The sequence below is a fragment of the Anser anser genome, assembly GCF_964211835.1.
Source record: "Anser anser genome assembly, chromosome: 27".
NCBI classification, from domain to species: domain Eukaryota; kingdom Metazoa; phylum Chordata; class Aves; order Anseriformes; family Anatidae; genus Anser; species Anser anser.
The window spans coordinates 4,500,798-4,517,448 of record NC_139748.1 but is presented as its reverse complement, the minus strand read 5'-3'; the positions used below and the strand labels follow the sequence as shown (position 1 = coordinate 4,517,448).

General features: G+C 57.0%; 1 protein-coding gene and 1 long non-coding RNA gene across 3 annotated transcripts; one reads left to right on the top strand and one right to left on the bottom strand.

Moving 5' to 3' along the window:
* The first annotated feature begins 1,029 nt into the window (after window positions 1-1,029).
* Window positions 1,030-7,253, top strand: LOC310887149 (uncharacterized protein). Of its 2 annotated transcripts, none has more exons than XR_014575669.1 (2): window positions 1,030-2,530; window positions 6,145-6,274. XR_014575669.1 is itself a non-coding variant. In XM_083812736.1 (2 exons), exons 1-2 carry the CDS (start codon window positions 1,715-1,717, stop codon window positions 6,878-6,880), a joined length of 1,140 nt encoding a protein of 379 aa, XP_083668862.1. In that variant the 5' UTR covers window positions 1,031-1,714; the 3' UTR covers window positions 6,881-7,253. The 2 variants fall into 2 exon arrangements, 1 of the variants encoding a protein (XP_083668862.1); XM_083812736.1 differs by having other exon boundaries at window positions 1,031-2,118; window positions 6,145-7,253.
* Window positions 6,437-9,059, bottom strand: LOC310887151. Its single transcript, XR_014575670.1, has 3 exons — window positions 8,753-9,059; window positions 7,275-8,015; window positions 6,437-6,570 (listed from the first exon to the last, which is right to left on the bottom strand). It is a non-coding gene; the product is annotated as an uncharacterized lncRNA (long non-coding RNA).
* Between the last annotated feature and the right edge of the window lie 7,592 nt (window positions 9,060-16,651).

Below are 16,651 nucleotides of genomic sequence, written 5' to 3'. Positions count from 1 at the left end.
CCCCTATTTCATTTGAGGAGCCGACACAAGCCCGATCAGCTCAAGCATCTCCTTTCTTTCTGCTGGCAGAAGCTGCAGCCCTCGCAGGAGCGTCTTTCCCGTGTCCCCCTGCCCCTCTCCGATGCCGAGGGTCCGCGTGCGACGCCGCCGGGCCGGGGACCGACCTCGCAGAGCCAGCAGAGCCGTCTCCGCGCAGCCCGTCAGGAAGAGGTGCCTCATAAACCCAAATAGTGATTTCCTGCTGCAGTCGGTGGGAGTTGTTTTCTTTAAAAACGCAGCTGAAACCGGAGAGGAGACGGAGTTAGCTGAAATATCTGGGAGCTGGGGAGCTCGCCGTGCCGGGAGACAGCGCCGGCAGCCAACACACACACACACATGCGCAGGCACCCGCCGGGGATGCCAACATTTGAAAGCCATTAACGGGAATATCTGGGGAGGAAAATTCAGCCCTACCTTTAACCCCACGCCGAAACGCACCGAATGGCCGCGGTGAGTTATAGAGTGAAAAAAGCGGCACCGTTTTTTTTTTTTTTTCTTTGCTTTGAGTCCAAAGCGCTCGTCCCTCCCAAAGCAGGGAAAGTTGGCACACGCTGCGCACACGTGCGTGACAGAGCGAGCAGCCGGTCGCCTCCCACACATTAAATTCACTCCTCTTTACGTGCTCGGCCTCGTGTGGGCTCCCGCTCACACCCACCGCCTTCCCCGCGTGCACAGATGTGGTGGTGGTACGTGGGGGTGACCCGAGCCCCCTGCCTCCTCCGTCCATTTGTGTGTGTGTGAGACAGACCCTGCTAGATGCCAGAGAGTCTGGCAGGGGTGTGTATGTATACATACAGACACATATTTATATATATATATATCCCTTTCTGCATATATATAGACACACACACATATATATAGCCAAACACACACATATATACACAGAGACACATTTTTATGCACTCATCTGCTCGTACTCATTTTTATGCGCCCTCCCTGGTGCTGCTATCCGCGTTATCTTGCTGTTAGAGGCTTCGTCCCAGCAGCAGCCTCTGGATTTCATCTGGCTCTGGGTGGCTTTCCCGAGCACTGGGATGCCCCGGCCTTGTTTGCTCTCCCCTCCCCATGCTGGAGACGTCCCCTTTGCCCTCTCGTTTGCAATTACCAGGGCTCAGCAGCCCCTCAGCAATCCGGGAGCCGTCCCCTGTGCTGCTGTTTGCTGTTAATTATTTGCCAGCACTGTTGGTGCTGGAGGGAGATGGGGCTGCTGGCTCCAAGCTCCATGTCCACCCAAGCCCCATTGATTCCCAAGCTTTTTAGTGCCTATGCCTGTTCCCAGGTATGGACCACAAAAGATTTTGTATTTAAGGAGCTGAGTTGCAGTGTGCGTGCTCAGCACCGCTGGGTGTCCGGCTGCTGCTTGAGGCTGTGCGCCTCGTGCCACTGCAAAAGGCAGAAAAGCCTCTCGCTGGTGCTCATCGTAGTTATTTTACTCAAGACTCTGGCAGCACGAAGGGAACTCTTTTAACACGCACACGCTGCTGGGTGAGCAGCCTGTGCTGGCGATTACCCGAGTAACCTCACGCCTCCGAGCCGCCTTTTTTTTCTTTTTTTTTTTGCTTTGCAATAAATCCAACCCCGGCTATCGCCGCACCGCCTTTCATTCGTGCTCAGCCTCCGCCGGCCGTGCGAGCATCGCGCCGCTCGCCCCTCGCTGCGCATCGGCTGCTCGGAGATGGCTTCCAGCTGCTGTGAGCGACCGGACACGTTGCGCCGGGGCTCAGCCCCTCGCGCCCAGCGCGGGGTCGGCCACGCTCTGCGATCACAGCCGGGCTTTTCGGGCAGCCCAAACCCGGCCTCTTCCACTCGAGCCGGTGCCTTTCGATGCCAGCTCGACCAAGGTGTGAAGTTCTTCGGGCTCTCCCACCTGCTTAATCCCCAACCGCACGGATTCGGAGCTGGTTTTGTTGGCATGCTGCTGCCCTCTAGTGAAGGGCCGGCCTCCGCTCCCAGCCTCCCCGCCACCCTCGCACTGGGCCCAGTTGCCCGACCTCTGGTCGGCTCCTCGTGTGGGAAATCCGGACACGAGCGGCCCATTTTCGTTGCTCAGCACCTGCACCCCTGGGTGCCATCCATCAGGTCAGCAAAGACTTTGCAGCATTTGATCTGAAGCAGCCTCTAGCCCAAAAGACAATTCCCTTGCGTGTGTGTGTGGAGGGGGGGGAATCCTTATAAGAGACATTAAAAGAGCTGTCGGAGGCTGCATTGGCAGTTGAAGGGCCTGTTGGCTCTGATCTGCCCTGTGCTCAGCCCCACAAACAGGGGGCTTCTGGGCTGCTTGGCTCTCAGGGGTCTCGCTCAGCCCCGGGCCGGGGACCAGCCAGGTGCCGGGCGTTAGCATGGTGGTGGAGATGGCAGAAGAAATCTCCCGGCAGCGAATCGCAGCAGTGATGGGGAACCACCTGCCCAGGGGCTGGGGTATAAAAGGGTCTCGGCAAGGCAAGGCTCTCTTTGCTTGGGTAAGGGGGATGGACTGCAGTGAGCTGCCAAGGTAAGCACGCCCTCCCCTTCCCCCTGTAAAGCAGAGGAGGGTGGCTGGGGTCAAAGGCAGGTTCCTGTGGTGCCCCTTGGCTCTGTTCTGGAAAACTTCAGCCTCCACACAGCCACTGCTGCCTGTAGGGGGGCTGCTTCAGAGGGTTTTTTTATTTACATGGTGCTTTCCAAACCTGCAGTGAGAGCAGCTCTGTGCATGCTTCAGCCACCATTATCCCCATGGGCTGGAGTGCAGAGCAAGGCTGGCCTTGTGGGCACAGCTCTGAGTGGTAGACAGCAGGGCTAGCTCGTTTCACCTTGCTCAGGCATCAAGTAGGAATGCAAACCCTTCTCCCCTTCCCACCCAGCCTCTTTAAATTGCAAACGTCAGTGCTGGCATCCAGGCCCTGCGGAGCACCTAGCATGGGGTGCTGCCCTGCTCCAGGCTGTGCAGGGATGACCCTGGGCTTGTGCCAGGAGGAAACCCCTCTCAGTGCCCCAGTCCCGCAGCCCGTCTGCCAGACCAGCCTTTGGCTCTCCTACAGCCTCTTAATTGAGAGCAAACACTCCTCCATAGGAGAAAGGAAGCAAATAAGGGAGGCGAACATTTACATCCCAGGCAGTATTTCCTGGCTGTAAAGGGGAAGCTGTTGTGGCCACGGCACATAAATAGCCCTTTGATTATTTTCCTACTTACAGTTTTGAGCAGCCCGGCAGCAGCCCAGGCTGCCTGGCAGGGCACATCCTGGCTCGGACCCCCAGGGACCTTTTTTGGGTCAATGCTCCTCTGTGCTGCCCGTAAGCACCTCTGAACTCACCCTCCTGGGACGAGTATCGATACCCCTTCCTTACAGGGAGGACATGAACACTCCTTATGCCTAATACAGCTGCCCTAATAGGGGCTGACTTGCTCCAGAAATTGCTGTGGCCTCAGCAAGGACTTGCTGGGCACAAAGCAGAGCGTGGTGCGGGCTGGGACCGTCCCTGCTGGGTGCCCCTTGGTCCCTTTGAGCTGCTCTGTTTGGGGTTTGCTGGGCGTGTATAACATGGTAGCATCCTGTAAAGCTTGCTCTGTTCCAGGCTGTGTTATGTCCCCTTGGTTTCATGTTTACACTGAATTATTTTCAATAAAGGTTTTTTATTGCCCCGACTATTTCATGTTCAATAGAGGCTGCTATTGACGATGGCTCAGTCTGGTGCCATAAAAATGGCACACGGCAGAAATGTAGCGAAATGCCCTTTCACGATATGGTTGCACAAACTACAAAAAAAAAAAAGCCCCTGATAAATTCTCACTTAATAAAACCGCTTGCAGAGAGGTAGGAAATGCTCTCAGAGCACACAACGCTTCAGTGCTTCGGCTCCTAAGATGGGGGTGCCCTGTGCCCCTGGGGCTGGCTGGGGGCTGGCTCAGCTCCTTGCTGCTGCTTTTTCCAGCTCTGGGGAGTTTTGACTTTTTGTCCTTTTTGAGTTTTGCCGGGACATGTACCAGGTTTTCTCACTTTGTTCTTTCCCTCCGTGGCTTTCAGACAGCATGGGCCAGAGTCCTCTGCCTGTTCCCACCAAACCAAGCAACACGGATGAATGTCACTGCCCTGTGCAGACAGCAGCATTGTGAGAGCATCAAAACCCCTTCCCTAAGAACAGCTCTCACCTTTCCTGGGGAAACCTCGGGGTTCACCAGCTCTTAAAAGGAGCTTGTCCAGCTTGGTGACAGGGGGGCGAGGGCTGGAGGGCAGGGGGCAGCTGCCAGCCCTGGTCAGCATCTCCTGCGGCCGCATCCTCCCCTGCGCTGCCGCGCTTCCCTGTCCAAGCCTGAGGCACGAAGCCACCCACCCTTCCCACACCTCTCCCTTTTCCTGTTCCTATTTGCATGAGCACAGCAGCACTCTGGTTAATAAAATAAAAACGCTGATGGGGCATAACTCCATCAGCATTTTTAGAGAGGGGGGTTAAAGAGGGACTTGTCCTCATGATGTGGCTGCTGTGCAATTATCCCACCTGGAGATGGTCTGGGGGGTTTCTGGGCATCTGGTGCCAGGTTTAACAAAAAAAAAGTTGGCTGTTACCATGAGGACTCCTCCCTGCAGAAGAGTGTAGAGATGCAGACCAATACATAAAAGTAGTAAGATGGGGGGAAAAATAATCTATCAAGTTCTTTTGCTACTATCCCCAAATAGAAAACAAAAAAAAAACCTGTCCTTTTGTCCCCTCACTTGCCCTCTACAGATGCACATGCAAAATCTAATTAAAATTTAGCAGAATAATAATAAAAAAAGACACAGTTTTTAGCTTTAAAAAAAAAAAAAAAGAGGGAGAAAGAAAGAAGATCCTTAACAAAGGCCATAATATTAACAGGGCTGATTCGTCAGCCGCTACCTGATAATATAGAGTTGAGAGAGCTTTATTAACGTTGGAAGCCTTGGCTCTTTGTTAATTACGGGCTTTGCTAATGATTTGGAATATTGGCCGGTTCTGGGGGATGTTGATGAATAGAGACCTCGCCAAGATTTATTCCTAATTATCTCATTTGTCTCCCTCCATTACTTTTTATGGCTGAAATTTATGGAGCTATTACCAGGGACCTCGCCACAGCTATGAGATGATTTGGGAGAAGAGAGATGTTTAATAATAATAACAATAATAATAATAATAAAATGCCAGATTAATAGGGAACCGATTATGCTGTGGCGGGTGGGGGGACCGTTCCTCGGTGACCCCTGGGCATCCCCTTGAGCCCCCATCCCCAGGGGGATGATGTCCTTGCCAGGCGGTGCCTGGAGATGCTGATGGAGCCGGCTGGAAACTCCTCCTGGCACCTGTAAGAGTTGGGAAACTCACTTCAGAGCGGACAGCAGAAATTCAGCAGGATTTTCCTTCCTCCTCCCTCATCTCCGGATTTTGCTGCGGATGCTCGGGAGCTGTCGGGGTTGCTCCGGCGGGGCTGGATGCAGCCGAGGGGAAACCCCAAGCCCTGCTCCGACACACGGCTCCTGCTGCAACCCTGGAGCTGGTGACAACGCCAAAAGCAACGCGGGGATTGCATCTAGATGCCAATATTTCCCTTTCCCCATTTATCCTTACCCCAGTGCTACCCAGTGCTTCCATCTCCCTGTGCCCATGGCGCAGAGCTGCAGACAGTCCCACTGAGCTCCAGCAATGCCCTGAGGGGTTGCAGCTCCCTCGAGCCATTCTGTAGGATTTTTGGCTGTGTCCCCACAGCGGTGGTGGCACCCTGACACGTCTGTCACCCCCCCATGGGCTCCACCAGGAATGCCAAGGGGTTCCCTGCAAAGCAACGCCTCCCTGCAACCCCAGCCCGGGGCAGGGGGCAGAGCCCAAACCCTTTAATTACAATGCAAAGCAATTATTTTTCTCAGCTGCGCTGGGGACTAATTCTCTCCCAGAGTCTCCCAGTAAACATTTTCCCAGTACTATCAAATTTGCCACACAAAGGCGAGCCAGGGCTGCAGCTTATCTCTGCTGAGTATTATTCCCCTATCTTCCAGCATGTAAACCTACTCTCGTCCTGATAAGAGGCCTTAGACAAAAGATCAAAGCAAGCAAGACTCTTACGGAGAGGAGGGTTTTCTTCTTCTCTTTCTCTCTTTTTCTCTCTTTTTTTTTTTCCAGTGTTAGTATAAATTCGCAGATCCAGAAGAAGCTGCATTCCCGCCCAGTAACACAGATTAAAATAATTACCCACAGCTGGCTTCACGAGCCAAGAGGAAAAGAAATCTCAGCGCCGCAACGTGGGGAGCCCCAAACTGCAGCTGTGCCCTCGTGGGGACCTGGCAGCCCCGGCTGGCACCAAACGTCCCCGGTGCTGCAGCAGAGGTGTCCCAGCAGCTGGGTGAAACATTTTACCTCTGTCCCGCGTCCCCGTCACCCACCCAGGCACGGCTCCGCGGCACGTGCAGCGCGGCGAGGGAGGCACCTCTGCGAATCGGGGCAGGAAACAACGCAGGTCTTTGTCCTCTCCACGGGGGCTGCTGCTCCCGCTGATGGAGCAAAAGGCTCCTGCTTCCACCCTGAAGCTCCCACCTTCGGCATTTCCCCCTGCGGAGCAGGAGACCCCTGGTTTGCAACAGCACCAGCCAGAAAATGCAGCTTCAGCGCCAGCCCAGCCACCGCTCTGGGAGAGAGGGGGAATTTCCCACTGAGAAACTTGGTTTTCTGGAATATTTGGGATTTGGAACTGTACACGGGGTCCCCGGGGGCTCCAGGCAGTTGTCCGTGCCATGGGCATCAGTCCCGGGCACCTTGCTCAGACCCAGGGTCAGCACCCAGCGCCCTGTGCCCCTGCAGCTGGACCCCCCCGGCCCCCCAAATTCCCCACGGAGATAGGGTGCAGTCACAGCAACCCTAGCCATTGGTGGGCCTGAGCCAGGTTGCACAGCTTCTGCGCATAATTTAACAGGAAAAAAAAGGGAAAAATTGCAGTTGTTGAAACAAAATATGTCAGTGGTCATTATTTTTTATTTTAAATAAAGCATTTTTTTTCTCCCTGCTTTGAAAGGGGAAGGGGCTGCTTGTTTGATGGCCAACATAATCAGCGTGAAACACTTCAACTGGGGTTAAACTGACTATTTGGGTACAGTGCTCTCCCTCCAGCCCAGGTTTTGTTTTCTCCCTCCTGGTTTTGGCTGCCAGCCCCCAAGTCTGTGATGCTCCAGGAGGCACCAGCCCTGCCCCGGGGGTGGGTTACAAGCTGCGGTCCCACCACCCAAGTGAACATCAGTGCAAATGAAAATTGGGGTCACCTGGAGATGAATTGAGCTCTCTTCTTCTCCAGATCAGGAAGGAGGATCATCGTGGTTATTTCTGTTTAGAAACGCCCGGGTGATGCTCAGAGACGAGGGTGGTGGCGCTGGATGGGACAGGGATGGGTCTCAGCGCGTTCAGCCCGTCCATCCCAGCACAACCCCAGGGATCTGCGCTTAAATCCACACCCCCAGCGCCCTGCAGACCCCAGCAAGCCCCCAAGGCGCCGAGGCGATGCTGAGCCCCCTCTGCCCCGCTTGGTTTTGTCCCCCAGAGCCAGGCTCAGCCCCTGGCAGCGCTGGCAGGCAGCAGCAGAGGATCGGGCTCCCAAGCGCGGAGTGCAAGCACCCCCCTTCCCGCCCGTCAACACAGATGGCAAAATCTAAATGTTATGATAAGGTATTTCTCCCAAATTTCCATCTTAATAGAATTACGAGCCTGTAATTACCCTACAAGCCTGAAAACCTGCCGGAATCCCAATTAGGAATCTGAGGACATAATTGGCCCCTAATTAGAAAGATTTGTCAAATGTGAGCAATTTTCTCACCTCTTCATTTTTTTTTCCCTTTTCCTCCTCTTTTTCCCTGGTGAAAATACAGATATTTTCCTTTCCCCTCCGCCTCTCTCCCCATAAACAGGGGGCTGCGCCCTCCCAGCTGCACCACGCTCCTCTGGGCTCTTGTGAAAGACGAACTCCCCGGCAGGTGTTAAGCCGTTTTAAAAATTCCTGGAAAACTGCACTATTAAAAAAATAACAAATAAAAAAAAAAAAAAGGAGAGAGAGGGAGAGACCTGCAAAACTGCAGCCTGGGGGTTTGGGCTTTGCTCCGGCCGTGAGGATGGGTGCTGGTGGGTGAGGCTGCTGTTGGTGCAGCTTTTAGGGCAGGGAGATGCATCAAAGGCAGCGGATTCTGGGCATGGCAAACTGGGGTACAGGGCTTCACCCCGTGGCTGTGATCCCCAGGTGGCCAAAGGGTTTTTGGGGAGCAGCTGGACAGGGGCACGAGCACAGCAGGGTGCAGCAGGCTCTGGAGCAGTGAAGCTTCGCAGAGCATCGCCCCACGTGGCAGTGGCACAGCCAGATCCAGAGCAAATCCTCTCCCAAACCAAGCAGGGAGCATAAACGCGGTGCCCAGCCTGGCGCAGCCCCACACCAACCTGGCCCTAAGGCACACACAAGCCCTGACCCTGCATGCCGGAGGGGCACAGAGCAGCCAAAAAATGGAAATCCTCCTGGGGAGCAAAGCCACCGCAGCTGACGTGAACGCGCAGCAGGTACGCGTGCTGCTTGAAGCATCCTCAAAGCAAGCGGCCAGCTGAGCTCAGGGGGAATTTGGGCTGAGAAAGGTGTGCTTGAGGCAAAGCGTTGCTGCCCCTGCGATAACAGGCAGCCAACCACTGCTGTCTGGCAGGGAGAGGTGGAGCAAGGAAGGAAAAGGGGAAAAACCAAGGGGATAAAGGGAGCAAGTGGACGGACCTGCCAAAAGGGAAAAGTTGCCTCTCTGGGGAAGGACGCGCATGCTGCGCTGCCAGGAGCAAGGTGCAGGCACGTGGCTTGCACAGCACCTCCTGGGGATGTCCCCAGTGTGGCCATGCCACATCACCAGTACCTGATCATTAACAACCCCTAACGAGCACTGGGTGCCCCCAGCATCTCTCACCCCTGGGTGGGCACAGCCCCTTCCCCTGCCCAAGCTCCACGTGGAGCCACGTGTCCCTGTCCCAGTCCCAGCACCCCGGGTGCTGGGGGCGCAGCCTCCCCCCTTCCTCCTCCTCCTCCTCTTCCTCCCACCAGAGGCTCTTTAGTTAAAAACGACAACAGGAGGGGAGGGATTGGGGGGGGGGGGGGGGCATAGGGGGAAGCCTGGTTTTCCTAATTAACAATTAGCACAGAGTGTGCTGCTAATTATGTGGTTCCATGTAATTAAGAAGCTAATTAGTGCAGTGTCAATTAAGATTTAATTAGTACCCTTGTCAAAAATACTTGAAAGCGCAGTTTATATGCAAGTACTTCAATATTTCAATGGTCATGATCTCCCCGGCGTGGGGAAGCAGCCAGCTTGCCAGCCCTCGCCGCAGCCTGCTAACAGCTCGCCGGGGTTTATTGATATCGCCCTTTAATCCACCGCCGCCGCTCGGAGCCCCGGACCAGGCACGTTTCTGGATGCTGCGGGCGGTGACGTGGCAGAGCTCGGCTTCCCCCGGGGGGTGCCGAAGCCCCCTCGCCGTGGCTGCGTGGTGCAGGGCCCCCGCTGCCCTCCTGGCTTTGGGCATCACGGGCAGCTGGGGACACCCCCGCGCAGCCTCCTCGCCTCCCAGGAGCTCCCAGCTCCTTTAAAGCAAGCACACAGCCCCCGCAGCTGCAGAATTTTGTGCTCCCAAGTGCTTTAATTCTCGTAACCATCCCTCTTATGCCTGAAGACGGCGGTGACTTGCTTATGGCCATGTCGGTGCTGGAGCTGAACCCACGTCCTCCCAGCCTGGCAGACCTGTGCTCCCCTAGGGCACCCTGCGTCTCCCCGTGGGACACCTCGGGGCAGCTTTGGTCACTTCTCTGAGCTCCAATGCCCCCCTGCCACAAGGAGGGGACAGCAAAGGGTCCCCAAAAGTCTTGGACAGCGAGGGGTCCCCAAAAGCCCTGGGCATCCAAAGGAGGTGCCTGGTGATGGCAAAGCAGAACAGAGACGTGAAGGAGGGATGGGAAGATGGGGGGCGAATAATTCCCATCCCCACCACCCACAGCAGCAGCCGCCGTGCCCCCCCGCAGTGAGGGGTCCCATCTGCTGCCCCTGGTGCCCCCATCCGAGGGCTGGGATCACCCTGGGATTCCTCACGCCAGGGGAGGTGTGGGATGAGGCAGGGGGAGGAGAGGAAGAAATATGTCCAGGGCTCTCGGGGCTCCAGGAGGCACACAAACAAAAACCCACCTAGAGAAACAAACCAGGGAAAGTCTGCAGCCTGTAAATCATCCCCGTGCAAGCAGCTCGAAGGCTCACGAGCCCAGAAACGCGAGGAACAGAGCCAGCTGCTCGCGATTTCTCAGCTCGCCCCGTTTCAAAGGCGCGCTTGTGGTGCGCAAGCTCCGATGTGTCAGCGCGGCAGCTGGGAGGGGAAACAGCTCCCGAACCTGGCAGCTGGCCTCCCGTGAGCTGCTCCCCGTCCTGTTCTCCTCTAGGCCAGCAAAACCTTGCCCTCCTTGCTGGGGGCACTTTCCCCCGTGCGAGTCCACCCTCCGAGCATGCACACACACCCCACGGGGCTCCCAAACGTTTCCAAAGGTGCGCACTTCCCCGGTGCCAACGTTTCCAGCTGTGCAGCCAGCAAATTAAAACCTGGCTGGCTCGGGAAGCCGACTGCTTTGTGTTTGGGGTCCTGCCCATTGATTTTATGCACTGGGAAACGCTTGGCTTCATTGCAGACCACAGTGTTGCAGCAGGCACTAGCCAGTCCCAAAGAGCCCAACCCACGGGAGCAGCGCACCCAACGCCCCCCCCAGCCACCACCCAACCCCTTCCCAGATGGATATCACCATGAAATGATAAACCCGGCCATGGACTGGAAGGTTTCATTGTCTCAAGGAGTTTTGAGAGTGAGAGACAGAGGCACCATCTCTGCCAGGCCACGGGACCGGGCTGGAGGCACAGACCATCCCTAGGAGATGGAGCCCTTCCTCGCTCTGCTTCTGCCCAGGGGAACACGGGTGGTTTTATACCCCATAAGAGCAACAGGAGCCAAATTTCTTGTCCCTATGAGAATTGTGTCTCCACGGGAGGCTTTCGGCAGCCTGTGGAAGAACTGAATGCGCCCGAGGGATTAAAGCAGGGTCAGGCCAATCGCCCCGAGTGACCCCAGGGATGAAATCAGACCTCAGCCAGGAAGGAAGTAAAAAACCAGGGCAGCACCGGCACTGAGCACCCGGGGGTCTCGGTGGAGGGCATGCCCTGGGCAGAGCCAGACCCCTGCGTTTTGGGGTTGGTGAGGACAGACCCTGCGTCACCCCATGGCTTTGAGCAGGGCCGTCCCACGCTCGGGTCCAGCAGGTTGTCACCATCCCAGCACCTCGCCGCAGCGCTGGAGATGAGGACAGGGACACGCGGGATCGTGACCTTGTTTCACAGGGGAGAAGACGACGCAGGACAGGAGCAGAGCACCCGCACCCGCCCGGAGCTGCGCCCATCGAAGCCCCCAGGCAGGGGACGAGCCCGGGGAGAGCGGGAGGGGCTGGGATTTTTCCCTTCTCCCTGCCCCCAGCCTCGCACGCCACCGAGCCGCCTGCTCTCCCACAACGGCTGCCAAAATACAGCGAGACAGGGTATAATTACAGACACTTACTGCGGCCATTACACCACCAGCACGGGCTGCGCAAAGTGACACACGACCCGTCAACTCCTTATTCACGCCATTAAGGGGACTCATTAGCATCTTCGCTCAGAAGCAAAATTACCCTCACTGCTCATTTCAAGATGTCATAAATTTTAATTTAGGACCCAAAGATAGCACAATGGGAGCGAGCCGGCTCTCCCGGCAGTGGCGGGCTGGCTGAGGGAGGTGGTGGTGGTGCTGGGCGGGGGGAGGAAGGAAAAGGGACGGTTTGGGAGAGGGTGAGGGGGGTTTAGGGAATGGAGATGGGGAAGGAGGAGAGAAAACATGCCCAGGGGCCTGGCAGGTGCTTTGCGCTTTTGGAGGGGATGGAACTGGCTGAGGGCTGAATGATGCTTGGGTTTGGGTTGGGTTTTGCTGGGAGGTGTCGCCCGGTAAGGGGGATGTTGGTCAAGGGAGGTGGGGAGGAAAGCAGAGCCCCGTGCACAGGATGGGCAGAAGCACAGGGACAAGCTGCTGCTGCTGCACGAGAGCAAATCCCCTGCAGGGATGCCCTGCTAGCCCGTATCACTCACTGTGCTTGGAAGCACATTAAAAATAGGTACAAACCATCCGAAAACAACCCCACCGCCACCACGCCACGCACCACCACGCGTCAGCAGAGCTGCGAGAGGAGCAGTGGGGGCGCATCCTGCCGGTGCTCAGCCTGTGCAGGGGCTCAGCCCCCAGCCCATCACCCCCCAGCTTCACTCGTACCCCAGACTGCATCTGCTGGGGCTGGATGCCTGCAGACCACGGCACAGAAACCCGTTCGAGCCTCCCAAGTTTGTTTTTGTCTTTCTTTCCCCCTCCTGCTGGAACTGTGTCTGCAGAGGACGCAGGAGATGGCCAAGCAATTCTGCAGCAGCACCACTTCCAGCCCATCTCCAGGGGGTAACTCCAAAATCCTGCCAGGATTTTGGCACCTACACGTGCCCAGGGATGCCCCTCCGAGGGCAGGCACACACCTCTTCCCCCCTGCCCCTTCCCGCAGCCAGGACACAATGCAATTACAAACCTCTTAAACTTTACCAGCCACCGGGCTCCGTGATTAATGAATCGAAATGTCCACGTCTTTAAAAAACAGGGGGCAAGAAAAGAATGAGAAGGAAAGCAGCTCCAATTACAGGCGGCTGAGGGACTCTGGCCCGCTCCTGTGCTCTAAGAACATATATCCAGAAAGGTTATGTTAATTTTTAATGTACAAGACTGTAATTAATTTCTGGGGCTGGCTGGATTAGCTGAGTGTAAATTCCAGCCTCGGCTCGGGCTGCGGATAAACCAGCCCTGCCAGGAGCAGCCCCGCGCTGCGGCCACAGCTCCGGGGGGCTCCTGGAGACCGCGTGTCCCCAGCACAGACCCACCGAGAGCCCCCTTTGAGGCGCAGGGAAGTGGTGGCACGAGGGACAGAGGTGCCACATCGGGTCTGTCTGCCCCTGTGCCACGTACGTCTTCCGAGACTTTCATGCAGCTGAAGCATCCAAACCCACTCTGGAAAGACAAAACTACAAAATAATCCCTCCGACGGCCTTCGGAGAGACTGCAAGGAAGGGGTCTGGACCCAGCAGGCAGGGATCATGTGGCCTGGAAATACAGTAAGTTTTGAAAGGGAAGAAAAGGCTCCATTATTCTCCCATTAAACTCTCCCCGGCTCTCCCCCTCTCCCTTCCCCTCTGTCAGTCTTTGGTTCGCTCGCTGACTTCCCCCAGCCTCTCCGAAGACAGATCGTTCCCTTAATCACTCTGGAAAAGAACCCCAAGCCGATATAATATTATAATTAATTAATTCACTAAAAAGGTATTAAATTTCTTTTCCCCCCTGTGGATATTATCTGAATTCATTGACCTTTAGAAAAATCACCCTCTAATTGTAACCAGGTTCAAGTGCATTTCCAGCCTGTCCCTTTTACATTAATAATATCTTCCAGGACTCTACTATGCTGCTTAAATATTGTATAAATTTCACTGCCCCCTCAAAAAAGGAGAGAGAGAAAGGCACGAAATGAAAACTGTGAGCTGATTAAACCAGCTCAGAGCACGGGGGAAGAGGCAGAACTCCGCAGTGGCCTGAGAGATGCACGAACCCAAAGCAGGACCCCAGAGGGGATCGGGACAAAGAATTCCAAATTTCCAAGGTCCCTGTGGTCCAAAGCCCAGGAATCTGAGGGCAGGAACCAGGGGGGTCCTAAACAGAGCATCCTTGGGAAAAGCAGGCTGCAAAACATTTTGGGGTTGGGTTTGTTGGAAGAGGGGCACCCCGTGTGCCCATGGTGGTCACTTTGGAGGGTTGGACTTGCACGAATTGCACGAGGGGACTGGGTGTCCAAGGGGGTTTCTAAACACTGGGACAAACGGGGTGCTGCTGGTCCCAGCCCCTTGGATCCCGACACCTCCACGCCTCGAACCACCCCTCCTGCAGCCGCTGCCCCTTTCCCACCTTCTCCATTTCGGGGGCGCGCTGTGCCAAGCTCCAGCTGCAGGGACCGGGCTCAGCCGCTGTCTCAGGGTCACTGTGCTCGAGCCACAAACCAGCCCGCGATGTCTCCAGCATCCAGCGCTGTAAATTCAGCGTCAGGCATGGAAAATCCAGCTGGGCTGCTGCTCCCGAGCCCACCAGGGATCCCTGGCCAGCTCTGCCTCTGGAGCGGGGCCATTTGGCTCTGGCAGAGACCCAGGGGGGCAAATTCCTGCTGCTCTGCCCCTCTCCAGGGAGGGGGAGCCCAGTTCATCTCAACTAAACGTGGCATATGGGGCTGTACATGACCAGCGGCTTGGGTTTTTGCTCTGCAGGGCTCAAGCCCTGAGGATTTGCACCCGAAACCAACACGAGCTGCCTCCTGCACTGCAGCGAGCGCCGTGGCATCGCCCCCGTGTCAGCCTCTGCATCGTCATCCAGGCTGCAGGGAAACTGAGGCACAGACACACCGTGGCCTTCCCCACGAGTTGCATTCTGCCTCCTGCACCTCATTTACCTCTTCCCAAGGTTTTTTTTCCCTGCACTGCTCCACCCCAGCAAGCCCCTCTCCTTCTGCCCAGGTTCTCCTGCCCCTTGGCTTACGGCACACGGCTGCTCCCACCTAGGCACCGGGCATCCCAGCAGCATTTCAACCCTCTGCAAGGGCTCCCCACAGCTTTAAAAAGCTGCTGGTGGAAAAACAACAGGCCAAACACATCCAGCGTAACCCTTCAGAGCCAGGGACCAACCTCGCCCCCTCCCCTTGGACGCGGTTCCTGGACGGACATCACAGCTTTCCCCCTCTCCCGCTCTTTATTGCACGCAAAGATTCGCTTGCAAAGAGCTGTGCGGGGTTCTCGAAGCCCAGCTGCCTATTCCCCCACCTGAAAAAAGCCAGCCCTTCCTTCTGAGCTCATCCCAACCGTTGCCACAACCACCCCCGGCCGAAGCACGTCACCAGCTCGGGGCTCGGGCTCCAGGTGGGGACGGAGGCGCAGGAGCAGCCCGAGCGCTCGGGAGGAGCTCGGCGAGAGCCAGAAAGGAAATGAAGGGAGATGGGGGGGGGGAAGGAAAACTCAGCACCAGCCCAGCAGCGAGACAGGGGATGGCTTCCAGACTGCAGGGCCGGCTGGGCCCGTGCCAGGCTTGCTGCCGAGCCCCACACCCATCCCATGGAGGCTGAGATTTGGGGTGGAGCAGGGAAAGCCCCTGAGCCCCCTCCAGCTCACATCGCAGGCCCTGCGATGCTCTTCTGCTTCCATCCTGGGGAAGGGCTGCCCTGCTCGCGGCTGGGGCCAGGAGCAAGCCAATCTTCTGTTTTATTAAAGTTCCCCCCCCCCCCGCCCCCTCCTTCAGGCAAACTTTTTAAGGAAAATTCCTGGGGACTTGGGAACCTCCCAGCACCACTGGCGAGGGGACCTGGACGCACGCCTGGCCAGCTGCACGTGAAGGGTGGTGCTGGGGAAGTCACAGGGCTCTGGACGAGGAACCTTGCTCTCAGACAAGCCCAGCTTGGCCAAAACCCGGCAGAGCCAAGCCCCAGCCCCAGCACCCTGCACACGGAGCAGCGCAGGGAGGACACGGCCGCGTCCTCCCGTGGGGCTCGGTACCCACAGCTCAGCCTCGCAGCGTGGCAGGGGGGGTTTCATCCTGTCCTGGCTGCCCACGGAGCTGCTGCAGCTTAGTTTGTGGCTCAGCCCAGAGGAAGAGGGGCTCAGAAAGTCACATTTGCAGCTTCAAGGGACTTTAAAAACCAGGCAAGTTTGTTGGCAGCACCGAGGGACCTGCAGGGAGGCCTCGGCACAGGGCGCTGGTGGCAGCAGCGGTGGCACCTGGGGTGGCACGTCCTGGGCCAGGGCCGTGGCTCACCGCCTGTGCCTCATCCTGCCCTGTCCTTCTGCAGCCACAGAGCATCCCAGAGGGCAGAGGAGCAGACACACTGCTGGATGGATGCCTCATGGGGACAGAGAGCTGGGGACGTGCTGCCACCCCTGACCGCCTCCAGGCACACCCCAGCCCGGGGAGCCAGGGATGCTTTTTGGGCTCCTTCCCCGGCCAAACCTGGAGGCAGAGCCGGGCTCGGCAGGGAGCCGGGGCTCTCCAGCAACAGTCTGGCTCTCTCTTGTGGCTGCTCAGGCCCTGTGCAGCCTTCCTGCTCCTGCACAGCCACCAGCACCACGTCCCCCCAAACGCAGCCCCCGTCCCCCAGCCCTGCGAGCCCCCATGGGTGCGCTCGGATGCTCCTCAACCTGCCCTGGGCCAGCCAGGGATGAGGGGTCACCTCTCCTCTTCTCTCTTTTTAGGGTAACCTGGGGATGAGCCCCATGCTGAGAGCCCCTTCAGAGCTGGGGGACACGGCTGTCCCCAAAGGACCCAGGCAATGCCTCTGTGTGGCCCATAGGAAGCACAAGGGGGGCACAGCAACTTCCAGCAATGCTGGGGCTACTTGCAGCCTGCCCTCCCTCCTACCCCCAAAAAAACACACCAGGATCTTGCATGGGGTGACGGAAAACAGTCCCAAAGAGTGCAAAGGCAGCGGTACCGCTGAGAGCGAGCACTGCGG

What these genes read in the sequence shown, in the direction of transcription:
- LOC310887149 (XM_083812736.1), top strand. Translation starts at nt 1,715, where the DNA reads ATGGCTTCCAGCTGCTGTGAGCGACCGGACACGTTGCGCCGGGGCTCA. An exon ending in CCCTGGGTGCCATCCATCAG is followed by an intron (nt 2,119 to 6,144) that starts GTCAGCAAAGAC and finishes TTTTTTTTCCAG; the next exon opens with TGTTAGTATAAATTCGCAGA.